This window comes from Camelus bactrianus, chromosome 8 (genome assembly GCF_048773025.1).
Source record: "Camelus bactrianus isolate YW-2024 breed Bactrian camel chromosome 8, ASM4877302v1, whole genome shotgun sequence".
In the NCBI taxonomy this organism is placed as follows: Eukaryota; Metazoa; Chordata; class Mammalia; order Artiodactyla; family Camelidae; genus Camelus; species Camelus bactrianus.
The window spans coordinates 24,401,440-24,420,574 of record NC_133546.1 but is presented as its reverse complement, the minus strand read 5'-3'; the positions used below and the strand labels follow the sequence as shown (position 1 = coordinate 24,420,574).

General features: G+C 37.6%; 1 protein-coding gene across 5 annotated transcripts in view; it reads right to left on the bottom strand.

The window, feature by feature from the left end:
• MAP3K5 (mitogen-activated protein kinase kinase kinase 5) overlaps positions 1 to 19,135 on the bottom strand; it is a 202,206-nt gene that overhangs the window by 60,210 nt on the left and 122,861 nt on the right. For all 5 annotated transcript variants that reach the window (XM_045524461.2, XM_045524462.2, XM_074368290.1 and 2 more), the window contains 5 exons: positions 17,671 to 17,830; positions 14,969 to 15,122; positions 9,180 to 9,287; positions 3,128 to 3,177; positions 612 to 707 (listed from right to left, as the gene is read on the bottom strand). In XM_045524461.2, the coding sequence (XP_045380417.1) occupies positions 612 to 707; positions 3,128 to 3,177; positions 9,180 to 9,287; positions 14,969 to 15,122; positions 17,671 to 17,830 (568 nt within the window). The remainder of the gene's footprint in view (positions 1 to 611; positions 708 to 3,127; positions 3,178 to 9,179; positions 9,288 to 14,968; positions 15,123 to 17,670; positions 17,831 to 19,135) is intronic.

Genomic DNA, 19,135 nt, shown 5'->3' with positions numbered 1-19,135 from the left:
ACTTCTCTAGGTCCCCACAATTAGTCACTATAGTCTAAGGGAACACAAGCTTACTTATTTATTAGCCCAAAGAAATACACTCAGGGAGGTTAACACAAATATACAATGCAGTCCATGGATTTTTGGATTATCTCTTACGAGTTTAGATCAGATCACTAGTTCTTAACCCAGTTTTTTCCTCTATCAGAAAATCTGGGGTAGGTCTCAGGCACTTTCTAAAGCTCACCAGTTGATTCTAATATGAACCAGAGCTAAGAGCCACTGTCGTAGATAATAGTGAGATGATTCAAATGAATTCAAGACTAAAAATTCTGGTAATCATATAATAAGTGAGCACTTTGAAAAGGAGACATAATACTTGGCAATTAACTGGTAAATTTGGTTAATGTTTTGTCTGTGGAAAAATAAGGACTTAGAAAAGGTTGATTTATTAAAGAGAGGCCCCCAAATTAAACATGCCACATAATTATAAAATACTAGCCCAAAATGAAATATTTACGTAAGCACATGGCCAGGAGTTCTTTACAGGAGCTACATGTTCACTCATTAGCTAAAAATAATGATCAGGTAAGAACAGTCTTTTTCCCACATAAACAATGACTAATACGTACTTTTTACAATGAAGTTCTGTACAGAAATAGATTTGGAAATCATCAGAATTGTGAAGCACATAAAGAAAACAGCATCGTTCTTCAAATTTAGAAATACTGAAACAAACAAACAAAAAGAATTATTCAGGGTAATCTCAATACCTCCATGTACCGTAATGAAAAAGAAATACTTTTTATATCCAGTCCCAATTATGATATCAATGTTGTTTATACCAAAACGCTATAAATAGCACTTTTAACAGTGACATTCCCTGTACCACAACACTAAAATTATTTAATAGTCTGAGAATTGTCCTCCTACTCATATCTGCAGATAAAGCAGATCTGGGGTATTATAGGCACATAAGCTGTGTGTCCCTCCAACTGAGCATGGAGAAGGGGTCTTCGTCTCCTGTAGCACTAAACCATGTGCTGGGCGGAAAAGCATAAATATTAACTGGCTGACTGACCTTGGTAATTCTGGCTCTATGAGATCTGTCCAACAATAAAATGTTTCCAAAGCTGGGAAGGCAATGTATGGAGGCAGTAAAAGCACCTCCTTAGTTACAGAGATTTTAGAGAAGTGAAGAAATGTGAAGCAGCACTTGGTTTGGACTCAGCAAGTTGTTTACTTTATAGCAATGGATACAATTTTGATTTTACCAGTCAAGCCATGCTATTTAATGCCAACAGTTGGCAAATATTTTCTGCAACGGGCCAGAGACTAATATTCAAGCTTTGCTGGCCAAACTACTCAGTTTTGCTGTTGGAGCAGCCTGAGATAATACAGAAATGAATGAATGTGGCTGAGTTCCAATAAAATTTTACTTACAAAAACAGGCAGTAGGCCACATTTAGCCTGCGGGCTGTAGTTCACCAGCCCCCTATTTTATATCTTTGCATCTCCTGTTCCTTCAATTTGGAATGCACATCATTTTTGACTTTTTGAAGCAATTCTATTCACCATGTAGGCCCAGCTGAGACCTTTCTCCCCCTCCCTTCCCTGCTTCGACCTTAAACAGAAAGACTTCCTCTTGCACCTCTGGTCTTTGAACACATTTCTGCTAATCTCACACTGTATAGCGGTGAAATGTCTGTTGCCCTGCTGGGCTGTGGGTGCTTCAAGAGCAGAGGTCACGTCTTAGTCATTTTCGTATCCTTAGCAGAATAGGACTCAGCATTTGACAAACAACTGGGGCTTAATAAATGCCTGTTGACTGAGCTGAGCAAGTTCTAAGCTGATGCAAGACCAAGTGCTGACAGCTAGGTTTTCTTCCGTGGTCTGTCATCCCTTTACAGAGGAGGGAGCCAAGGAAAGTGAACTCTCTTTGAAGTCACACACTGGAACTCAAGTTGCCCAACATATAAACCAGCAGTAGCCACGTGTAAACATTCTGTTTATTCCATCAATCACAACAAAGGTTATGGAGTGATGTACCTAACTGAAAAAAAAAAACAAACCAACTCATTCATTGGAAAATACAATAAAGTAAAATTTATATTTACCATGTTTTCCTAGATGGACTGCTTTAAAATGCAGCAACAAATAACGAGTGTCTTGCTAATGACTGGTTTTAAAAATTAAATGTTAAAGGAGTAATGCTTTATTTGAGAAGGCATGGATTGGAAAGATATATAATGAGTCAGTCTGGCATGTTTCTGTTCACATCATTCATGAGGTAACAGGTGGTTTCACCAAGCAAACTCCAATTATCAGTGACTCAGACCTCTACCAGTTCATGTTCCAACAAAATCAATTACTATTATGCCAAGAGCCATGGAGTATTGCATAACTGGCCTACAGAAATCTGGTTTTGCTCAGTTCTATTATGTGGAGACAAACAGTAGTAAACACAACCAACTTGGTTTGAAAATTGCAAGAGTTGGTTGGTTTATCATGAGCTTCTATAGAATAAGTATTTAAATACTTAACCAGTGGTTCTTGATTCTTAAAAAAAAAATCTCATTTCTAAATCCCAGGAATTGGTATTATGATGGCAATGTCAGAACTGAACTGAAGGGAGTCACTGTAACCTCAAGAACACTTCATTAATGGTGACCTCAGGAGAAGTTTTAAAAAATGCATTCTTACAATCTCACCACATTCATATTAGGGACAGAACCCAACTGGTAGATTAGATGTATGTTTTAGACCCATCCAGGGAGAGATGTGGGTATACCAAAAGATCAGAAAAAGCATCTTATCACATAAACCAACAGCTCCACCAGCTAGAGAGGACCCCACACAGCTCACTTTTATCTCCACCTTCACTCTGGTCCACAGTTCACATTTATCTCTCAGGCACCATATTTTAAGTAAATAACAACTATACAGTCAGTTCAACTACCAGTGAAGGTTTTGTTGCAAATCTTTCCATAATGGAGATACTGAGGCTGAAGAAGGCTGGACATTTTCATTAACAGAAGGATTCTCGAAGTTTTTTGCATTTTTAAATCATGACTGTAAGTCCTTCCTGAGACAGTCATAGTCTAGAAATATGTCTTCAAAGTAAACAAAATGTATCAAGGAAACTTACCTCACTCCTCTGACAGAAGAAGCACTAAAATTCCATTCATGTATACCTTTCTAGAACACAGGGGGAAGAACAACAACAACAGAGGTTGAGTCAACCAAATGAAAATAATGTCACCATAATTTTGTTTGATTACTTTTAAATAATATCCACAGAGTAATTCTTCCTAGCGCTTAATTCTTCATGGACACACTATCTGGATGGAAACTGCAATTCATTCTCAAGCCACCAGGGTGATGATTACTCTACTGAACAATTTTTGTACTTCAATAAAACAGCTTCCAAGAGAACCTAGGAGAATTAGTCTCATTAAATTCTTAAACTTGCTTTTTAGCAGACTAACCTAATAACTGCTGTGCCTTAATTCTTTGAAGTAAAAAACCCAGTGATCAAGGTAATTCAATTATTATAGTCGAGTGATCTTTCTTTTCTAAGAAAGAAAAACATTAATTTGAATAAAATCTCTGCATGGTGTTAAAGATAATTGCTTCTGAATTATCTTTAGTTATATTTTCTGACTAACATGGTGGCTCTATTTCTTCAGAAAATAGTACAGCAAATATGTATGTGTGCACGCATGTGTATACAGTGTCCATCACAGCTACAACGTGTTATTACCTAGTTTATGCAAAATTCAATATACTAATAAAGTCTGAACATAAGAAATTTGATTATCATATGATAAACATGATTTGCAGGGGCAGGACAAAAAAAGTGGGAACTTATTTCTTGAGCTTATTACTAAAGCTAAGTTAAAATTAGTATTAATTCCATATGTCTCTAAATTAAATAAATGACAAGATAGATGGCATTCCCTACAAAAAAATGTCTGACAACAATACAGGATTAACAACATAAATATTTTTATAGAAATAAAGTAGTGGATACATGTGTCTAAGTTTAGCAAGTACCTTAACTGTAGTCAATTCAGACTGCAATTCAATTCTGTAAAATGTAAAACACCCAGGAAAACAAGCTCTTACCCACCCACTTAAAATACTGGCAAAGGCTGATATCTTGGCCAGGCTAGTGAAATGGATAATGAAGCCAATGGACTCCAAGATAGCCCAGAACTCTCCTTTTGGCCGAAGGAACTCAAAACTCCACAATTTACAACCACAGCACCTAATTCTTTGCTAGGACCATGCAACTTAGAAATAGATACTTTCAAACCCGAAGTAGATTTACTAAAAAACTACTTTCAGTGCACACCAGCGAGGTCATGGGGATGTGACCTGAATTGACACAGAGCAAACGCTGCTGAACAGGAAACCCAGATAGGGAAGAGACCATAGGGAGGTACTCATGGAATGTGGCTTTCTTAACCAGAGAACAGAAGGACTTAAATTAAAATAGCAGCCTGCAGCTTCAGCTGGTAATTTGGAAAGTTGCTTCTAAATCCTGTTGGCCTCAGGTGACCTTCTAAATATATGTGACCCAAGAGCTGCAGCTGTTACATGCACACTCCTTGCACACATGCAGCCTTATCCTCAGAGCCTGCAACTGAGCTGCTTTCTAAGGCCATCCCCAGGATCAAGAGGTGGATGTTGAGTGCAGAGCGGGTAGGGCAGTGTGCAAGCCTGCAACTTAACACAGCAACTGACAAACACCAAGCACTGGTAAAATCCATCTTCCCCCAGCCCTGTTTTGGGAGCATCCAAGGAGAGATTTCCCCAGATTGATTGGGCTGGTTTTGTTGGAAAGAAGTAGAGCATTTCCAGAATGTTAGGTTCCTGGAAGGTCATGAGTGTTGCCAGAGAATGCTCCATTTCAGTGGTGTAAATCCCAGAGCCTGACATGGAGTGATCTGGAATAAGACGCCCTCTCTCCCCACCTCCCTTGCTACTGGGACTCACCACTTAGAGGCGCTGGTGAGCTACAAAGCCAGCAGATAAGGTAAAAGTCTCCTGGGCAGGTCTGTGAATCACTGGAAAAGGGCAGGGCAGAGGCAGAGCTGGAGTGGATTAGTCCCAACCAACCCCAACCAACACCCAATCTAATCCAATCAGCACCATCTTCTAGGAACTGGTTAGCCTCAGATCCTGTACCCCAGGCTAGGGCAAGAATGAAGACAAGGAGTTAACACTGAGCTAAGGCGGCAGGAATTATACTGTGGCAGAAGCTGTTGGTTCCCCAGGCAACAGCCATTCCCTTCCTACTCTGCTAAGAAAAAATGACTTTTGTTCAGGTTCAGGTGGCAGTGTTTAGGGACAGTGAAATTGATTAGTCTAAATTGGCCATGGTAAGCCAGTCTCTCTCAATGGTGACCAGCTTAGGCATGGACACAGGATGCAACTTTCGGTCCAAGGGAAAGGCCCTGACCTCCTTTGGATGATGTCCATGTGAAGTGATGCTGGAAATTGCTATTGAGGCTGTGAAAGAAAGAACAAGAAAATAGAGGGAAGTCAACTCGGAATTCTGACACTTTTGAGCCACTGAAATCACCCCCACTTCAGAACGATCCACCTCAGAAGTTCTTGTAGTATGAGATAACATTTCCTTATTATTTAAGTCACATTTAATTGGGAGTTTTGTTGCGAAAAGCATCTCTGATGGATGAGAGCATCGTACCATCAAAGCTAGAAGCTGGGGTAAATAGATTCCCCTCATGAATTTCCTGGGTCTTCTCTGAGAGGCTGGAGCTAGAGTGCGGGAGGGGGCTCGGCACTGGGACCCTGCTGCCCGCTGCCTTTGCCTGAGAAGCCACCAGATAGGCCAGGAGTGCTCAGCTTCAAACCTCAGAGGAGGGGAACTCAAAACTAAACAACCATTTAAAATATCTTGCAAATAACTTCTCTCTTCCTCAATCTCCTCAATCTAGGTTTTTCTTTCATTGAATATGCACACTTTCTTCAAGCACCAATTTACTTTAAGCAGCAACCATCTGTTGAACAAAGGGAGAACCGTTAAAAGACTGGGATTTCAATGAATTTGCCCCTGACCATAGAGTAACTCTTGAAGAGTCCCTGAACTCTTGGGACTTATATTGGTCTTAAAGTTTTGAAAGTTGCAATATAAAGTATATCCTAGCTCATATAATTGTTTATCCCACATTTTAGAATGAAAATACTGAAAGAGAGAGTAAAGAAATAAGTATGATAAATGAAAAGCAATACTCTGTTGTTCTACTTTTAGAGGAAAAAAAATACAAACATTCTATGACTAAAAAAAATCCACTTCCTGTTTAACATTAAGACCTATTAAACTTGTTGCTTATCTGTTATTTAATTATAGTTATTACAATTGCTTTAAACAAATATAATAATAAAAATTATCTTTATTGCTTGTCCTCATTCCAACTGTATCACTTCTATTTTGAAAAATACAGAAAATGGCAGTGGTAACGAATATACTATGGAAAGAACCAGGGTTTGCACAGTAACTGACATACACTTAAAATGGAAACTGATTTAAGAAAGCTTCAATTTTTGAACAAGGAACATTTTTAGCACTAAAGGTAATAGGAATTGTGGGCAATGCAAATGCAATTTTTCTTTGATCAAAAGATAGTAAAAATTGGTGCTAGAAAATTCACAGCTTAAATCTGTAACCCTCCTTAATGCACTAATTTGTATCCTAATATATTTCTTAGCATAATATAAAAACTGTCTCTACAGATGTCACAAAGCATCAGAGAATCACACAAAGCTACCTTTATTGAACACAGAATCTCCAGAAAAAGAAAAATAATGACAACTAGCTGGAAATAGTACTGATTTTCCAAAAATTTCTGGCTTACTTTCTGTTCTTTTTCTGTCTTCCAAATAACTTCTGGCTCTCCACTCGTTCTCCAGGCCTTGCTAATCGCTAATTCCTTTAGCCCCTTTCTGTTTCCAAGTGTCCTTGGATAACCTTGCTCTTTCCAATCAAGCTTTGAAAATCTCCTCTCCCAGATAATAATGTTCAAGTCTCCAATGTCTCTTAGCTTTTGTAGTTTCAACTGGATGACTACTTCTGTTTGTGAGAACATGTGTGCGTATACTTTAAAATAATGTAAATAAAATACTGTGTACTTTTAAAACAACATTAACAAGATGTATATAGTTGTATTTTTTATTATCAATTTTGTCTCTGGACAATACCATTTGGAGTCATGCCATGATGCTGGCTATGGAATGGAAGTTCCAAGGACCCCTGCAAATTAATTAAATTGCTGGAGCAGCTCACAGAATTCAGAAACATTTTACTTACTAAATCACCGGCTTATTATATAAAGATATAACTCCGGAGCATCCAGATAGAAGAGACGCATCGGGCAAGGTATGGGGAAAGGACTTGGAGCTTCCATACTCTCTCCAGGACCACCACTCTTCCAAATCTCCAAGTGTTCACCAACCAGAAGCTCATTGAACTCTGTCCTTTTGCATTTTTATGGAGGCTTCATTACATAGGCATGTTTGATTAAATCACCAGCCATTGGTCAATCATTCAACCTCTGAGCCCCCTCTCCCCTCCTCCAAGGTCAGGCATGTGGGAATGAAAGTCTCAATCTTCTAATCACTCATTTGGTTCCCCTGGCAACGAGGCCCTGTCCTTATGTGTTTTCCAAACCACCACTCATTAACATAACAAAAGATACCTTTATGGCTCTCAGCACTCATAAAATTCCAAGGGTTTTAGGAACTCTACCAGAAACAGGGACTAAGATCAAATATATATTTCTTACTATGATCACAATATCACAGTTCCCTAATACAACCTCCCAAATGACTGCTGCCATACCATCTAAAGAGATGAGCAGGGTTAAATTCGGGGTTTCAATGTTAGGGTTTAGTCTGCATATTGCTGTGATTTTACTATTGTTGTTGTTGACTGTTGTTAAACTATATGAAGCATTTATTATATGCCAGGCTCTGTGTAATACACTTGACCTACATTATTTTGTTTAATTTCCACAACAATCTTTTGAGGTGGATATTATTATTATCCATTATTATCCCATTCCACAGATGAGGACACCACAGTTTGAAGAAGCCACACTGCCCAAGGGCAGTGATAGGATTTAAGTCCAGGTCTGTTGATTCAAAGACATTTCAACAAATTGACATTGACATTTTAAAAAACTGCAACCCCATATCCTCAAATATAATTCCTAATTCCCTTTTCTGCTTTATTTCCTTCTATATGTTTTACTTATTTGTTTATTGTCTGTCTCCAGTAAGCAACACGAGGGCAGGAATTTGGCTTAGTTTGTACACATCTGTTTCCCTCCTGCCTAACGCAGTGCCTGGCAGTTAGTGCCTGTCACAGAGTAAGTGCTCTCTAAAGATCTGTTGAGTGCGGGGATGACGTTTAAGGAAAATTATAAGGGTATTTTGGAAAGTAATCACCAAAAAGCCCCCACAAAACTACTTCGACACAAGACTTCCCTCATTTTTGCGGTTTATCCCATGGACTGGAATCAAGTCTTGAAAAGTTTTCTATTTTTTAAAACTAGCAGGATGATTTGTACACACATTAAAACTGAAGAAATACAGAAGTGTAAAGAGTTATCCAAATGATGGCTGTGATGAAAATGAGAGCATTTAAGACGCTTCTGAAAACCAGCGGCAGCACAGCCCACCTCATCTTGTGCCCAGCACACGAGCCAGTGGTTAATCTGCGATGTAACAGCTCCTTACATAACCAACCAGTGAGATGCAATGATAACTATAATCACACCAGTGAGAGATGAAATAGCATTATTCTGACAGGCTTCCTAGAATTAAAATATGCATCTTTTAAGTCATACATTTTAAGTATCAGGTCTTTGGTACAAAATTTAATTTATAGCATGAATTTACAAAACAGAAATATCCTCATTTTGAGTGCCCTTTGGTTGGCTATGCCATCTATCATAAAAATCCAAACAGTTCAATTATATTTTATTAAATGAGTGAAATCCATAACCAAAATTTAGCGAATTTTTTATTACAGACTGTATTTATGCCAAGATAAATACACAGTAAGCCATTTCTTCTTAACTAATGCAGATATATCCTGCACTATATAAATGCCAGAAGGGTATAAAGTCCTTCAGTACTAATGCTCTGGTCTTAATAACTGCACAATTTACCTTGTCATCAGGAAGCACGTGCCAAATAGATATTGTCTTTTCCTCAACTTCATTGTTGATAGACAAATATGAAGGTTGATAGATTTTGGTTGGTTCTAAAATTAATACCTTGAAAACAAAAGGCAAAGAAACTAATATTAGTGACCTAAGGTTATAACAACACCGCACTGAGGCAGGTGATTATTGGATGAGGCTAAGTCCATTGCTGGAGTAAAACCATTTTAACTTCTGATTGTTGCTACCCTTTTGAGCATTTTATGGTATTAAACAATTATCATAAGTTCCAATAATTTATCACCTTTCATTGCTAAAGAAATTGGAAATAAAGTTTTGAAGTTCGTATGTTGGTTTGTCTATCCCCGGGGAATCTATTAAAGATATGTATTTTTAAAAGCTTTCATTTTATCTTATTACAATCAATACATTCCCTATTTCTATAAATATAAATGTGTCAAAGGAAGGCAGAAATTTGGTAAAACAACCAATTCTGTACACAGAAAAGATTCCATATACAGAATGTCACATACTTGTTTTAGATTTTCTGCAGCCGCAACTTCTCACAAAGCTGTAGTGGTATGTTTTCATACCCTCGTAAATGGATTGAGAAATGATTTTGGTTATCGTTGAAAGAGCTGTATATATAAACCAAAGAAATGAATGTAGCTGTATGGAGTAATAGAAATGTTTTTGCACTGCCTTCAAGATAAAACTGATACATTTAGCTTTGTGAGAGAGAAAGAGAGAAATAAAACTTAGTCCTATTTTGGAGATATATGAGGGATATATGACAAAATGAGACTCTCCATCAAAGAACTGGACAATGTAGCATATTATTACTAATATCTCATATTAAGAGCAAATAACATTAAAATGCCACACATGCCCGGACTTCAAAGATGCTACAAATATTATCTATTTGTTCAGATCCTTAAAGGCACCTACTTAGCTCAAATTTCCTGTGCAGTCTTAAGTAGGAGTATTTGAAAAGAAAAGAAAATACTGAACAATCAGAGAAATTGGAAATAGTTCTTTTTATTTAAGTTAAGGTAGAGAGAACTAGAGGAAGGGGATTAGAAAGGCAAAATTTTCTTAACTCGAGTAAAAAATCTTTAAGGGCATAAAGAATTCTTGGTCAGATTGTAGCAATGAAAATAAGAAGGCATATACCACAAATAAACACACAGTAAGAGCCCACTGGGGAGCATACTCTGATTCAGAAACACACTGGGTGAATCAAGGTCCAAATTCCAATCAACAGAGAACTAAGTGGCACAGGTTAATAATGAAAATCAATTTTCAATCTCAACTTTGGGGAAGCGGTGCTCTCAAATCTGAGTATCCCAGTGTTTGTGAAATTAAAGCAAATAACAGGGAATAAAAGGTGGGATTCCCCAAACAGCATCCAAGTCACTCCACTGACAGATGAGAACTTACCTTGTTCCCCTACTGACGTGGGCATGCTATCTAACAGGCGACAAGCACTGCACCAGATTATCTCCTCTCTTAAATTACGGCTTTATTGTTGTCTCAAATACTTCTAACAGATACAATCTGAACTATGTGTTTCCTATCTTCAGATAACGAAGAAAAACTGGTTGCAATTATTACTGTCTAACATTTACTGAGCCCTTTGAACCGCCCTTGAAGCGACAAAATGTGAGGAATTTGCAGCACACATTATGGATGTCACAGTAGGGCTGAGAAAAGACAAGGAAAAGGAGGCAATTTCACAAAACCAGTCAGCTACAACTCGCTTGAGAGTATACACGTTCCTGCTTTTAGTTTCTAGTCTTTTATATCAGTTAGCATTACAAGTAACCGCTAACTTCTGAAGCGTGAAGGAAGATGGCAAGGCCTGTAAACTCTAAAGAGTGATACATCCAGGCTCCTACGGAGTCTGAGAAAGCACCACCCTTCTCTCCCTCTCTCCCGACATGAAGTGATGGGTTGACAGTCTCCTAACTTTTCAAAGTAGGAAGGAAAAAAAATATACACAGAGGAGAGGTGAGGAAAAGGAATAAATCAAACTAAGCCCAAACTAATAAATGATGGAACCATTCAAATCATCTTCCAGAGAAACTTCTGTCTGTTTTCTTTTCCCCAGGGTCACAGTTATTTCTCAGCGGAATGAGAAAGCGTATGGTAGAGAGAGAAATGGAGACAATCAAATTCAATATGGTCTAATATAAGTTACCTGGTTTTCATTAAATCCACTTCCAAAGAAGGATAATGCAATCACCCAATCGAGACCTACCGCCACCTCCACAAATGTGATCCACACAAGATGCTACTCTAAGGACAGCAAGATTAACTGTGACTCACATAGAACCACTAGAACTAGGTACTAGAAGCTTGCCTTTCCCTATGCAGTAGAGCGTGGGCAGCACATTCCAATAGCCACACGGAGAGGACTGGGTGGGAAAAGTGAGTGAAGCAGGATGGATGGGACTGTAATTAACATCTCACAGTGTAGCAGCTACTGCTCTTGGAGAATCCAGTCACAAACTGCTCGTGCCTTTAAGTTTCCAAAGTTAAAAATCTGGATGTTTATGTGAACAATTCTTATGTTTCATTTGACTTTTTCATAAACTTTATTTTTCAGTTGAAAAACTCCACCTTTTCATCCATTTGGGCGAGCTTTTCCTGTATTTTCTTTAACACAGTAGTTATACTTTTTTGTCGTCCTTATCTGGTAACTCCCATATGAGAATCACCTCGGGGAATACCTCTATTGGCTGGTTTAGCTCTTGTTATCAGTCACTTTTTCCTGCTTCTTGGAATGTCTAGTGATCTTTAATTACATCTGAATGACACGGTGTAGAGGCTCAGGATAATATCTTTCCAAAGTTCTTTTTTGCTTGTTTTTGTTTTTGGCCCCTAGGTAACAAATTATCAGTGTATGATCTTGATACTACCAAGGATTAATTTTATTTTGGCTTTGTCAGGGTGGGTCTGTTTCAGTTTTGCTCTTACAGGGAAAGCATGGGCTCAACTAAATACCTGGCCCGTTCATCACGGTCACATCCCTTTACGTAGGCCCAAAATCTGACACTCCACCCCTGCGTTATTTAAGCTCTGCAGTATCTGTACAGCTGTCAGCCTTCCAAAAGATGCTCTCTGCCACGTCTGGTCCCGATCTCCTAACTAGTAAGGGAACATACCTCGAAAAGTTAATTTAAGCTTTGTAGGTTTCATGCAAAACCCAATTCCAATCAAATACTGGAACCGGTAGTTGGGTTTATTCACAACGTGTTTACTCCTTGTTCACACTGTCCAGGAGCGGCTGCCCAAGGACTCAAGGGAAATACTCAGAATCCTGGGATTCACTCTTGAGGGTTTCCCCTTCTCCAACACCATGTGCCTCATATTCCAGCTACCCTAGAGTCCTGAACATGGACTGGCTCTGCCCAGGGACAAGCCACTTCCTCTTAGGGCTCCACCTCCTTAGGCTGCAGCCAGAAAAATGACTGTATGTGAAAAAAAGAGCAGGTGAAGGTGGGACTAAACTCAAGTATCTCCCCTTTCAAGGATGGCAGTCCTGAGATGACTGCTGTTTAAAGCCTGCAAACAGTTTTATATATTTTGGTGGTTTCCTTTGATAAGTTGTAAAGTGTGTTTTCCCAAGAAAAGATTCTCTCAGATTTTATAGCTATTTTTAGCCATATAAATACCATTTACTCCCTCACAGCCAGCATTGAAGGTCTAACTCTATTTTTAAATGGTGGCAACATTCTTCTTCTTCTTTTCTTTTTTTTACTTTTGGTTTTTATTGAAGTGTAGTTGGATTTACAATGTTAGTTTCAGGTGTACAGCAAAGCGATTCAGTTATACTTATACCTACATATTTTTTTTTCAGATTCTTTTTCTTTATGTTATTACAAAATCAAAACAAAATTTTTTTTTTAAATCGCTGAATGGTCTTTCAAACATATAAACTGAATCATATGCACAACCTCAGGCATGATAAGAGAAATACTAATTAAAACTACCCCAATATGCCACTTTTCACCTAAAAGTTTAGCGGAAGTACAAATCTGATAAATACTTTTCTGGAAAGACTTTATGAAAGCAGTTGGTCTCCTACGTTGTTGGTGTGAATTGTCAATTGATATCATCCCTATGGAAGGCAACATGTAATATGGATCAATTCCACTTCTGGGAATTTATCCTACAGATACATTTGCATACACGCCAAATGGCACAGTTAGAATGGTGTCTTGCGTTAATTTGCACTTTTTTAGACTACTCACGAAGGTTAATTATCTTTTCATACGATTTGCCCAATTGTCTATTTCTTTTGCTTGCCAATTTGTAGGAGTTGGGTTTTTTGTGTGAGTTTGTTTGTTTTTTTTTTTTTTGTATATTAGGCAAATGGATCATTTTGCTGCATCAGTATTAAATATTCTCTCCCTATCTACTTGAATTTTTAATGAAATCAAGTTGGTCAATATTTGCCTTTAGGGCTTATAGGTCCCTTTCTCGCTTAAGAAAGCCTCTCTTTCCTGGAGTATATACCTCTATTCTCCTAACTTCTCTCTTACTATTTTTTTTTTTACATCACATTATGACAGACTAATTCATATTAAAGTAATTTAAATTAGCTCAGAATGGCTAACATGAGAGGTTTCTTTTCATAGCCAACTTTCTTAGTCCATCGAATCAACAGCTGATTAAATACTTGAGTCCTGCTCTGCCTACTTTCACGACCGCATTTACTCTCATCAGAGCCCCAGCTAAAGGCGAGCTGCCAGCTCACTCAGAGATAACTATTTTCCTAGGCTACACATAATCTATGCTAGAAAATAGAGTGAAGTGTTTTAGTCTGAAAGGCTTTTCAACTAAAGCTCCTGCTGAGCTTAAGGCTTCATCTGGAAGCAAGAGTACAGGAACCATGTTAACGCCAGCAATGGGCTTAATTAAATGAAACATTTGATCCTATCAACTAGAACTAGAAAACAAGATTTTATAAAAAGAATTGAGAGTTGTCACCACCTCCGTATATAGAAGACTGAGACTAAGAGAGAGAGCTCACACAGAGAGATTTATGGCATCACGTTGACGTGGGAAGAGATCTGTGCACGCGGTGAGTTGCCAGTAATTCTTGAATTGGATGCTAAAGCTATACTGCTTTGGATGGAATTTCAAGAACTATCAGGATGGGGATGGCACCAGCTGAGATGGACCATGTATTTTTAAAAGTGTGTGTGTGTATTATACATTTAAATATTTAGAGACTAGCCAATGAGCTGCAGATTAGTACCTATGAGACATCAGTTCCCATGATCTAAAGCACTGTAAAAAGTGACAGGGGTTACCACATCTAACTCTGACCCACGTAGTAATAAGTAGCAGAGATAGAGTAACAATGCAGGTGAGCCTGACACTCTTCACCACAATTATGTTGATGATATTGATGACAAGGTCAATGAAACTGTGGTGTGAATTAAAAGCACCCATCCCTCTGGTCTGAAGAGATACCTTCCTGAGTTAAAGAGATAATCTTTTCTTGGGAAAGCATGCTTTAACAATTTATCAAAGGAAACTACCAAGTTTTGTGGCAAAAACATAAAAACACATCTGACTTCTCTGATTTTGAGAAGTTATTTTTAAAAGTAAGCTAAAGCAAACCAATTTGCAGAAAATAAATATACTAACCAGATGACCGTCTTCGTTTTAGGGCATGAAAATTAGCACATTAATACTGTTACAATCACACATGTAAGATGTTCTTTAAATAAAAGAAACAAAATAGAAACGTAGGTAGAGTTGAGTTAAATGAAAGTACTTACTGGAAACCTAACTACAGTGACATCTGTCTTTGTGGCCTCGACCAGGAAATCCATCCAGAAGTCCACAAGTTCCTGTTTGGCCACAGGCTGTTCTGAAGTCAGCTTCACAAAATGCTTATATATCAAAATTGTCTCTACAATAGACTTCAGGTACCTAAAAATCAAACGATATAAAACACATAATAGGCAAAGTTAGAACCACCTGCTCCCATGTATCCCAGTCGTATTCTGCAGATGTAATCAAAAGACAGCATTAATAATTATACATTCATAGTCACCAAACACTACCCATTATTTGCTACTTGTCATGTACTATCATATATTATCTCTTTTAAATCTCACAAAAATTCAATAAAGTAGGCTGTTCTATCACCATTGTAAAGATGAGGAAACTGAGGCTTAGAGAGCTTAAGTAACATGGACTGGACAATGCATCTACTTAAAACATGACTTTTAAAATAATGTCAATTCACAGTCACAGGAAACAAATTATGGTTACCAAAGGGGAAAGAGCAGGGGAAGGATATATTAGGAGTTTGAGATTAACAGATACATATCACTATATATAAAATAAATAAACAGCAAGGACCTACTGTATGACACAGGGAAATAAATTCAATTTTTTGTAATAATACATAATGGAAAAAGATCTTAAAAGGTATATGAATTTCTATATGTATAACTGAGTTGCTTTGCTGTACACCTGACACTAACATTGTAAATCAACTACACTCCAATAAAAAAAAATTAAAAATAAAATAAAATAATGCCCATATTCTATTCAAGGAAGTGGTTAGTGCATTGGTTTTAAAACATGCTTCCTTGAGAAAGCTTTTCTGGATAGACACTTCATAAAGGACATTATTTTGTGCTAAAGTAACTCAGCTCACACATATTATACGAATATCCTCAAACCTTATGACAGATGGTGCCTCAAAGGAAAAAGTTAGGAAAAAATAAGGAGCAAGATAATCACGTGAGATAATGAGTATGTAAGCACTTTGTAAACTATAGACATAGAAGTTAACATTAAACTACAGAAACTTAAGGCGTAGTTTTGTAGTTGTTATTACCATTGCATAAAATAACTTGTTTATTGTCCACAGAAGCCAGGACACCTCAGACCAAAGCTCTTTGTACCTGTGTTTCAGTCTCTTCCTCCACTATCAGAATGGTCATCATAAAGAAATAACCAATTTGGTTGCATGTGACAGACACATGCATTTATTGGTTCATTTATTTCATGTCATTGGCTGAATGCATGCTGTTGACAGGCTACTAACAGGACAGCCCTGTTCTCAAGCTGCACCTAGTGCCAAGAAGACAGAAATGTAAAAGATGTGATAAACACTGTGAAAATAAATATCCACGGAGCTGCAACTAACAGACATACAGCTAACAAAAGTCATACACTCAACATCAGTAGATATGACTAAACTAAAGAATGATGGAAACACGAAAGAAGAAAAGTGCCTGAGATGAAAGGATCACATGTGTGTATGTAACAACATCTGTCATCTTCTCTCTGGGTGCAGGGCGGGGTGTGAGGTCAGGGTGTGATTTACCAGCAGACGGGATTTGCGAGTGGTCCCCAGGTAGAGGAGAAGGCTGAAGGAAGGGGGTGCTCAGCGTGTGCTGAGACACAAAGGCACCAAGCCAAAATCTGGCATGTTCAGTGTGAACAGAGAGCAGCATAAACCTAGGGGTGTGACAAGAGCTGAGCTTTAATGACTAAGGGCAAGCCTTGTTTGCCACGCCGAGGAGATGGACTTTATCCCTTAGGCTGTGAGGAGCCATTAAACGATACTGATTTAAAGATTTCAGTGGAAGGGAAGGATCAGACATGCATTTTAGAAAGATCATTAAGGGAGTGATGCTGAGGAGAATTTGCTAATGAAAGACACCTAAAGGTGAAAAAGTGCTTTAAGAAGCCATGAAGGTCTACTGTGGTGGGCATCTCCTCAAACAGTCCCTCTGATGAAAAAAAAACTCCATGGTCTGAGCTCTGAGCTGCTCTAAGCCTTTCTTGATATCACAGTTAACCTTTTAAAGTCTTTATAGCTAATGGTCAGTCATTATATGTGATGCATAATAAAGTTAGCATTTAAAAAAAGCAGTCCTGAATGCAGATGGAATTTTGCTTTCCTCTCTCCAATGACCGCATACACAGTGATGAGACAGGTGCATCCCAAGAACAATCTGAAATTAGAAAAACACACAAATACAGGAAACACCTAAATGCGTCGGTGAACCCTCAGTCAAAAGAAGTGAAAATCGAGAAGGAGAATTCCAAAAGTGAGATCAGATCCTGAAGGAAACAAAGGACACGTGTTTGGAGCAGAGGCCTGGAGGCTGAGAGGGGAAGAAGCTTGTGAAACTGCTGATTCGAGTCGCAGGTGTAAAATTCGATGCCTTTGCATGATTCAAGTGGGTAACACTGGCCAACCTGGGCTAGTGGGTTGGTCATTGTGATGGAAAGGCTAAGCTTGGTGGCCGGCAGACATCACCTGTGTCCAGAGTCATTAGAACTCACAGACAACACATTTTATTTATGGGCATCGATCACTTTTTCCTCTAGATTCTGCATTTTATTCTCTAAGCAAATAAAATCACCTGTCGGTTCAACAAATTTCAGTTTAGAAACAAGTGACAGGAGCTTTCATTAAAAATAAATGCATAAACATCTAACAATCTCCTATTACCATGCTGGTGTCTTCAGTTTGAAAAGCTTTTCAGATGCTTGAATGACTCTCAAGTGGTCATTGGCCAGGACACTTGCCCCCAGAAAAAATCCAACTTCCCAGTAGCTCTGGAGTTTTTCCAAGTTTCCCTTTTTACCAAGAAGGCTACTTAGCTTCACGCCTAGAAGATGAACAGGAAGAATAAAGTTACAGACACACAGTAGACAGGCAGAGCTGAGTTTTTATTAAAAAGCAAAATTAAGCTTTCATTCCTCCTTTCAGATTAAAATAGCCTGACGTTTCTGATTCTAAAAAGGGCTTATGTTCATTGTAAAAAAAAAAGTCAAACTAATCAGAAAGTTACACAAAAGAAAGTGAAAATTTCCCTTTAATGAAAAAACTCCCAAATAACTGCCACTGTAATACATCACTCCAGGATTTTTATGTATGCCTCTATATGCATAAATTGAAAGGTGTAACACTAAACGGCTTGCTCTGTAAGCTCCTTCTTTCCCTTATTATAGCATGGAGTCTTTAGTTACTTGAAAGGGAAATATACTGAAATTCTATCAGTCAGTTGAAATGTATGCAGTACATATATCCCACAAGAATAAAATGCTACATAATAATTTATATGCAAAACAGTTATTATACACTTATAAAGTTAAAGAAATAAAGAAGCTGACAGATAACACTGTCTTGATTACTGAGGCTTTATAACAAGACTTGAAATCAGGTCACATAAATCCACCAACTTTGTTCTTTTTCAACACGGCTTTGGTACTTCTAGGTTCTTTGCATTTCATTCTAATTTTTTATGTCTACTCTCTCCTGTATTATTTTTGCAATTGTAAGTATGTGTTTGCTTAAAAATAATATGTCCCTGTAGAATTTTTAGTGTCACCAACATCCATAACATTAAAGTGTCATAAAATAGATAAACAAGTTTTTAGTGTATAGCACAGGGAACTATATTCAATATCTTATAGTAACCTATAATGAAAAAAGAATATGAAAAGGAATATATGTTTGTACATGTATGACTGAAACATTACGCTGTATACCAGAAATTGACACAACATTACAAACTGACTATACTTCAGTAAAACAAACAAAAATACATTAAAGTGTCAGAAAAGTTATCTGAGATTTGGGAGTAAGATAAAAAGGTGGAACATGTCATTTTAATATCATATGGGGGCATAAGGTACTCAAGGACTGTCTACTGAAAGTGTAGCTAGTTCATCTCACTATTTACTATTTAATTTAACAATCTCAGACTTAGAGAAGTTTGCTTGTTAACTTGTATGTTTTTGTTTAGTAAATATACAGATAATTTCTGTCTAGTGAAACAGTTAATTCCTAAGATTTATAACCTTAAACATATAAACTTTAAAAAAGTTAGTTGGACATAAATTAGTTTTAAAAAATCATACTCAGAAATCTTACTCTAATATTTCTTTAAGTTCTTTATGAATACCCTAGC